We start from the raw sequence: 9,060 nt of genomic DNA, 5'->3' as shown, positions 1-9,060 counted from the left end.
ACTCGTTTCGTCGTCTTGTAGGGGGTCTGGCAACGCAGGACTTTCAAATCTGTGTCTGAGATCTTATAGATTTTGATTTTGCTCAGACATAAGCTACTGTGAAAAGAGGACAGTGTTATTTCGCTGGCATAAACCTATCTCGTTTTAACAGAAACTTAAATCTGAGCAAAATCAAAATACCCTCTATAGATTTCATGTCTAATATAGTCGTAATATAGACCATTTAGGACTGTCCTTGAAATATTTAAGCCATTTTCACCCTACATAACTGAGGATATACATTAGATTATCTCGCAAAAATAACAGTACACTTATATTGAACAATGTTGTCGAGTTCTTTGACAAGACAACTTGAAAGTCACGGTTCAAAAATTAGACCGAGTGAATGTAGAATATGTTTGTTGAGGGACAATCTACGAAAGTTAAACTTTTAAGTATTCAGTTATTTAGTGACAGTGTTTCATGCTAGAAATGGAAAAAATAAGTATCAAGTGATTAAGAGCGGTTAACATTTTTTGTAAAAGAATTTTAATCTCATTCTTGAGTGGAGTGGTTATTTTCTATTATTACATATACTTAATGATTGACAGTAATATTATTTTTTAACATTACCTCTAAGCGGAAAGTAGAAAAGAAGCTACAAGCTTTTTCATAACAAAATCATAATGCATTCCATAGTTCTAAATTTTGATCCTCCCTACCGCTTAAGAATGTTTCGCTAGAAATTCATTCGAAAGCTGCTAGATATAAAAAGTTGCATTATTAAGATTAACTAAAAAATAGGCTAGTCATTAAAATGGCTTCAAGTGAAAATAGCGTACATTTGGACGATGTATTGAAAACATTTGGTCCATTCAATCGATATAACGTTAGGGCTATTTTATTACTTAGTTTTGTGTTTTTCAACAACAATATGCATTGTATTAACTACATTATCGTTGCTGAGGAGACGCCATACAGGTTGGATATTTTTGTTTTTTAAATGAAAACTTCTTTTGAACTAATAATTTAAAGCTAGAGCCTCATAGATCAACGGTTAAGGAGCGGACTGAATTCCGAAAGGTCGGCGGTTCAAATCCCACCCGTTGCACTATTGTCGTTCCTACTCCTAGCACAAGCTTAACACTTAAGTGGAGGGTTATTAGTCATGAATAACATGGTTAATATTCTTTATAAAAAGGCTTATTTCGGGGTTTAACGACTCGAATAAAGTATTCAAAATTCTAGCAATTGTAGGTAGTTACTCGTATAATAAAGCAGCCAATTAAAAAAATTCAACATTAATTTTTTTTATTCAATTAAACTTTAACAAGTACTTTTGAATCGTCAAAAGCATCTACTACTGGTTCAGAATGCCTTTCCTACCGAAAAGAGCCAGCAAGAAACTCGACGGTTGCTCTTTTCAAAGATTTGATTTACAATATTTGGCATGTATGTAAGTAATTGTAAAAGTCCCTCGCATTGTTGGAGCGAGCTGCAGGTCAAATCCACGCTCTTTTATCATGAGACAAAGTTTAGTTTTCTGAAAGTTTCACTTCTACCGCGTGTGAACTGCATAGGTACCTACTTACATGTTTTCTATCTTGGTTGGATTCGTAAACTTTTGAACCTTTGAACTTTAACCTGATGATGATTGTTGATTCACAGATGCAAAATAGACACTTGCGAGTCCCAAACCAAAGTTTTCCAGCCGCCGTGGTACAATTTCACAGTTCCACAAGATTCCAGAGGTTGTAATCGGTACAGCTCAGTTAGCGAGGAATGTTCGGAGTCCAGCTTCAATGCATCACATGTAGAAACTTGCGATGAATGGGTTTACAAGAGGGATGACAGTTTTGTTGCTGAGGTAAATACTCCCTTTAGGTACTTGTCCCATCGCCGACGAGGAAGCGATTATAGTTATATACAGCTCTGAAAGAATCCAGAGGTTGTGGTCGACACGGCTCAGTTAACGAGGAATGTTTGAAGTTCAGCTCCAATACCTCATTTGTGGAAACTTGTGATGAGTGGGTCTACGAGACGAATGATAGTTTTATTGCTGAGGTAAATGTCCCCTTTGGGTACTCGTCCCATCGCCGACGAGGAAGCGACTAGCGTTTTACAGCTCCACAAGATTCCAGAGGTTGTGGTCGATACGGCTCAGTTAACGTGCAATGTATGGGGTCCAGCTTCAATACCTCACTTGTGGAAACTTGTGACGAGAGGAAGGGCAGTTTTGTTGCTGAGGTAAATAGTAAATACGGTGAATTTTGAGTCATCTTAAAAAAAAAGTTAATGTATCCAGTGTCTAGTATCCATAAATAAAAACCGGTGCGAGTGGGACTCGTATATGAATTTATAATGGTAGCAAACTTAAAACTAACTGCGGACGTAGATTTTGCTAATTTTAGACCTTTATTTAATAATTCGTAAAATAATTTATTTTTTACGAATTACAGCATCATCCCCGTAGACTACTTTTCGCGGACGAAGTCGCGGACATCGTCTAGTGAACAAATAAGTCCGAATTTAAACTAGAAACTCATTGAAAACTCTAAATCCAGATTAATCCGGAATGATACTAAAATACCTATTCAACGAGCTATGTATTTAAACAAACTTTTTTCGGCTCTCGTTTTCATGTTCCTATTACATCGATTTTTTTTTCAATTTTCAATATTTTTCAATATCGCCTCTGTGTAGCAGTAATAGGTTTTTTTAGCTGTTGTAAATTTTATTTTTTTATAGACTGATAGAGTGAACGAAACTTTAAGAGTTCCGTGTTGTACTACGGAATCCCTACAAAAATTATAATGAATGTTAAATGAATTTCCAGTTTAATTTGGGATGTCAAGATTGGAAGCGAACCTTGGTCGGAACGATTCACAGCATTGGGTTGATGAGTGGTCTCTTCTTCCAAGGACAACTATCTGACAAGTACGTAAGAACCTTTATGCACTGCACACTAGACGAGTCAATAGACTACATTCTGAAAAAAAAAAAATTCAGGCTACAACTAGCTTTTACTTATAACTTCAAGTACCTACCCTACTAATTTAAACAGCTTCATAGAACAAAATTTTTGTTCGGCATGCCCTAGTAGTGCGTAGTACATACAAATCGTTATAAGTAGGTATATAATCAGAAGCAGCCCCGTAGTTTGAGCCATGCATTGTTAGATCTGTCAGTCATAGCCTTTTCCTGTTACATTTAGATTTCTGACACATAGACATATATAAACAGTAGGACAGATGGACTGGATGAAATTATAGGGGTCCCTAATTTAATACTATGGAACCTTAAAAAAAATTGACAACCGCAGATATTATCTGTATATTTTTTTAGGATCGGCCGAAAAGCAGCGATCATGATAGCGGGTGTATCAGCCTCGGTGTTCGGCGTAGGCAAGAGCTACGCCAATTCATATTCAGCCTTTGTAATACTAGAGTGGTTTGAAGCTACGTTCGGTGATAACTGCTTGCCAGCATATATACTGGGTAAGACAACTTTTCTCACAAGTTAGCTCATTTGAGCCACTCGGCACCCAATCAGCAACACCTTATCGTTTGGTCCCACTCGTTGTTGACAGCTGATCCATGGGTGCGCGTTGTTACTAGTGAACTTCGCGTGGTCCACGAGTGAACGTCGCGTGGTCAATGAGTGAACGTCGCGTGGTCAATGGGGAACGTCGCGTCGTCAACGAGTGAATGTCAACGAGTAGACATCGCGTGGTCAACAAATTTTCGTTTATTATATAAGTTAGCTCCTATAAGTTTTTTTTTGGTGTTGGTCAGGTGCCGGGTGGGTGTAATGAGTTTTGATGTCTTTTAATGTTTATATACTTTGATATGAACTTTATGCCCACCACATGTGAAGTAAAACGAAAAAGTTCAAAGAAGCTTCCAATCAGTGGCAAAGTACTTAGCAGTAGCGTACTTAGCGCTATGTTGCAGTTCTAGCGCAAATCAATATGAAATTATATTATGGTTTTTATAATACTTTGTCAATGAAGAAGCCATGACAAAGTTCGTTAATTATATTTTATTACTAAATAGTGTCCGCAGCTTTGCCTTTCAACTCTGATTTTCCGGGACAAAAAGTAACCGAGTGCCGTGCGCAGACTGCAAGCTATTTTTGTACCGAATTTCGTCAAAAACGGTTAAATTGATGTAACAGAAAAGCAAGCAGACAGACAGACAAACAGATAGACGTTCTTGGACTGCAGTCTAATACAAACATTATGTACTAGACTTTTGCTATGGATAATGCACTGCCCATTGAAGTACCTGTGATTATATTGGAACAATAATTGGTATTTTTTTATCAAAAAATGTACGTTTAATCTAGTGGTGTCAAAAAATAATTTATCTATAATACATATTCAATATAAAAAAATATTCAGGATATTAGATTTTCAATAAACCCCATATTTAATACAAAATATAGTAATTTTTAAAGCAATACATTTTCTATTAGAATTGCTTTTAAATTTCACGAGGCGTTTGCCAAAGATAGACCTACCGATCTACGTCACACGATATCAATATGGTTGCGAATATCATACTCATTCGCGATAAAATGCGTGATAATCGCTACGCGTTAGTTTTTTATTCGTTTGGAATATTGCCCCTCGGTAGTTTTACTTATCAAATAGATTCTTTCGATTTTGCTATTGAATCAGGATAGTAGATTTATTTATTTGTGAACTTGGTTGTGGGTAATACTGAATGTAAATAATATCATATTTCGTTATCGGAGTTGATATTATCACAGATTAGGTTAGTTACTTCATATATTTCGCGCGTTTGTTATTATAGGTTAGGTACGTAAATTGTATTGGTCTTTTTGGAAATGTGTGTGTTTGTGTGGTCTCATGATGGAACCGGGTGGGCATAGTGATTATATCCAGGGTCTCATGATGGAACTGGGAGGTAGCCATAGGAACCAAGTGTCTGTTATAGCTCCGGCGTGCTTGGAGCTTGGGTTGTTGGATTTTTGTATTAGTTTTAGCCGTGATAAAGGCTAAAATAAAAGCTCGTTATTAAAACGATTTTTAAATAGGTAACTGGGTAAACTTATCTACTTTTTGTACCTTCTTGACATTTCTTTATCATTCCAATTGTTTTTAATTTTACATAAATAGGTAGGTAGATATAGATAGGTACCTAGGTATTTAGAGTAAAATTATTACCATATACTATACGTCTTTCGGGATTTCTTTATTGTCATGCTTTTTAGGGTTCCGTATCTGAACCTTGGGTGCTAACAAGGAATACAGAATCTTTTATTTATTTTTGTGAAGCTTGTAGGTACTTATTGAAGTAAAGATTTACAAGTGCCTTTGAAATTTGTATACTAGCACTATACTAGTACCAACGTACTAGTATAGTGTTAGGTACCTACTATTTTTATTACTTGAGTATTATTGAAATGGAGACCCGTGCTCAGTAGTGCGCCGGCGATGAGTTCTCACTTCTTTTTGATGATTCTTATAAAAAAATTAATGAAAAGAAATAATTTAAGTATAAAAATACAAAATAAAAAAATAAAAATTATTTGTTTTTTTAAAGTGATATAATATATTTCTACAGAACCTCCTCCGAAACCTCCCAGACGTCGCTTTTAAGGTGGTAATCTGTATAATGGTTCGCTAGGGGTGAAAGCAACAGAAAAACAGGTGCAAGCGATTCTCGACCTTATTGACGGTAACGAGAAAGTTGTTATTTTGTCATATTCTTGCTCAGTATCATTCATAGAGTGCTAATATGTGGTTTTCTGAATATGTCAATAAGGTTGAAAATCGTTTGCATGCAAGTTTCTGCTTGCGGCTTTTTTTTGATAGTTAATATATTTTAACGTAAAAAATATTCAATATTTTTCTGTAACAAACATTAATATTATGATATAGGAATCTAACCATATTTGACACCTCTAGTTTAATCCCACTGTTGGAATAAGAAATATAATTAGATAAATTGTGATTTACAGGAGTGGAACTGATGCATGGCGACTACAGACTTCATCAGCAAATATTTTTTTGCGGCGTCGCTGCCCTGGGCGGTGTCGCGTTCGCCATCGCAGCTTATTTAGTTCCTTACTGGAGACACTTCGCCCGGGTGATTTATGCACCGTCTCTCCTTTTCATATTATACTACTTTATCTTGGACGAGAGCGTGCGATGGTTGCTGAGCAAAGGAAAAAGAGAAGACGCAACGACGTTGTTATTAAAAATGGCTAAAGTAAACAAAATTGCATTAGATGAAAAAATGCTCGTCAATATAAAATGTGAAGATAACGCGGCCGAAAGTTCCCCCTTGAGGGAGACATTCCGATCTAAGATAGTCATTAAAAGATTTTTAATATGCTTGGTATGGTGGACGTCTTGTACGTTTATTGCTTTTGGTTTGATTGTAAATGTTGGATATCTGGCTGGCAACAAGTATTTGAATCTTGGAATCATGTCGTTGACTGATATTCCGGCGAGTATAACCATGGTATTCGTTTTGAAACGCTTCAAAAGGAAAAAACCTCTTTTTACATCCTTTATGTCGGCTGGGTTGATGTGTCTTATTCAGCCGTTTGTTCCTAAAGGTAAGCAAAACTACGTATATCATTACTTAAATTCACAAACTATACAAAAAAATTAAACAAAAAAAAAAATCCGACGAATTGAGCACCTTTTTTAGGGTTTCGTACCTCAAAAGGAAAAGCGGAAACCTTATAGGATCACTTTCTTGTCTGTCTGTCTGTCTGTCTGTCTGTCCGTCCGTCCGTCCGTCGTGTCTGTCAAGAAAACCTATAGGGCACTTCCCGTTGACCTAGAATCGTGAAATTTGACAGGTAGACCGTAGGTCTTGTAGCACAAGTAAAGGAATTTGTGGTTACATCACAGAAAAAAATGAAATAAAATGTGTTTTAATTTTCAAAGTAAGATAACTAGACCCAGTGAGATATCATATGAAAGGGCTTTACATTCGAAAACAGGTTTTTATTTATTTTTAAGCATAATAGTTTTTGATTTATCGTGCAAAATGTCGGAAAAATACCCGAGTACGGAACCCTCGGTGCGCGAGTCTGACTCGAAGACAAGATAACTCAAAGACGCCGGGTGAAAGGGGTAAAGCCCCTGTTTTACTCCTTTAGGGATTGAATTTTCAAAAATCCTTACTTAGCGGATGTGAGTATCAAATAGTCCGATCCATCCAGTCTGTAGATGTGCGTTGATAGATCAGTCAGTCAGTCAGCTTTTCCTTTTATATAATAGATAATCATTTATTTTTTTCACAGAATACGTATGGATGTCAACCGGACTATACTTCGTTGGCAGATTTATAACCACGTTCACGTTCGCCACAGTGTATATTTACACGTCGGAGCTATTTCCAACATATTCCAGGAATTCTATGCACGCTTTATGCTCCTCAATCGGGAGGATCGGATCTATTTTAGCTCCGATGACGCCGTTATTGGTAATTGTTTATTGATATTCGGAATCTATACAAGGTATAATTCCGTAAGATCCCGGTAAGATGAGGTTAGGAGTTAGGGCCGATTATGAGTAGATGTACCAAAAAAATAATGAGCCTAGAAGGGTGATACCCGTGGGAGATACGAGATTTGTTCAAAACTCTAATGTAACAAACCTGCATACATCGATGCCTGCAACGAAAGAACCTATGGCATTAACTATTTGGTACTAAGTAGGTAATAAAGTCAAAGTCAAATTATTCATTTAAGTTGGCTACTATTGTGGACTTTCTGATGGTCAATTATTTATTGCTGAATTTGCAGTACAATGTTGTGGTGATAATAAATAAAAAACGAGAGTTCCAAACGCGGCCAGGACTGAGAAGAGTCCATAAGAAATTCAGCCGGGTATTAATTTTTATCGCCATTTTATTATCATCATATTATGACTGAAATGAACCTTTGTTCAGTTGTTGTCGGAACTTGCGGAAAGGTTTCTAATTTAGTAGATACTATCAACAGTACTTTGTGGCTCATTGCGTACCGGGCATCAGCTAGTAAAAACTAAAACCTTTTCTTTCTTTAAATTGCAGACTCGGTACATGGATAGTCTACCAACATTGCTCTTCGGCACTATCTCCATAGTAGCTGGTCTAACGACCATGCTGGTGCCAGACCCGGCCAGCGAACCGCTGCCTGACAACGTACGGCAAGCTGAGAGTATTGGCACCTATCAGTTGAGGACCATGCCTGACAAGAAAACTGAAGGGAATAGTAAAACATAGGAATTGGACTTTCAGAATATTCTAATGGATCCGGTGGATATTTCTGTCACAATTGTTATTGAAAAAATCTATATAGCATATTTAGGTCTGTCTGTTCTCCCCGTTCTTACTTGACGTTAAATCAACTTAGAAGCGACCTGCTAAACAAATTAAAAGCGGGCTATAAAAACAACAATTTTTCTGAATAATCCGAGAAGAGGAAATCAAATAGAAAAGGTTATTGACAAATCCCAAAACATCAGCAAACTGAAGTGGCAGTGGTTAGATCATGCTTGTCGTAGGGGAATCCTTATGTCGTCGATATTCCATCTACTCGCACGACACGTTTTGCGTCTTCATTCCTCATAAGCATGGCTAAGGTTTGGAATACTCTTCCGCGATCAGTGTTTCCTACCAATTACAATCCGGGTATGTTTAAAACAAGAGTGAATAGGCACCTTCTAGATAAACGCGTCCCATCTTAGACCACATCATCACTTTCCATCAGGTGTGATTGTGGTCAAGCGCTTACCTATAGCGAATAAAAAAAAAGTATGCCCTACACATCGACTACATCATTTGCGCAAACAGCATAAAGCGCTGATTTTCAGCAGAGACTTGAGTGACAGACGAACAAGAATATAAAATAAAATGTTATTACTTTTGATGCGTTTTATTATCCATAAGTTTGACCGTGCACTCTACAAACAAGTGTAAATTAAAAATTTATAACACCCCCGACGATCCAAAGTATTTGAGTTTTCCAAAACATCATTTTCAAATAAATAATTATGTATTTAGGCAACGTCCATCTTGACAGCTTGACATTTGTCTATTGACATAATATTAT

The 9,060-nt window shown here is 36.7% G+C and overlaps 1 protein-coding gene across 2 annotated transcripts; it reads left to right on the top strand.

Annotated features, from left to right (window-relative positions):
- Positions 1–274: 274 nt before the first annotated feature.
- On the top strand, positions 275–8,565 carry LOC123866480 (organic cation transporter protein-like). Of its 2 annotated transcripts, XM_045908075.1 has the most exons (8): positions 275–504; positions 620–960; positions 1,648–1,846; positions 2,816–2,916; positions 3,325–3,476; positions 5,968–6,570; positions 7,267–7,448; positions 8,040–8,565. In XM_045908075.1, the coding sequence occupies exons 2-8, from the start codon at positions 797–799 to the stop codon at positions 8,229–8,231; spliced, it is 1,593 nt and encodes a 530-aa protein (XP_045764031.1). In that variant the 5' UTR covers positions 275–504; positions 620–796; the 3' UTR covers positions 8,232–8,565. The 2 variants fall into 2 exon arrangements, with proteins under 2 accessions (XP_045764031.1, XP_045764030.1); XM_045908074.1 differs by having other exon boundaries at positions 275–960.
- The last annotated feature ends 495 nt before the right edge of the window (positions 8,566–9,060 follow it).

The sequence above is a fragment of the Maniola jurtina genome, chromosome 6 (genome assembly GCF_905333055.1).
Source record: "Maniola jurtina chromosome 6, ilManJurt1.1, whole genome shotgun sequence".
Lineage (NCBI taxonomy): Eukaryota > Metazoa > Arthropoda > Insecta > Lepidoptera > Nymphalidae > Maniola > Maniola jurtina.
This window is presented reverse-complemented; position numbering and strand designations above follow the sequence as displayed.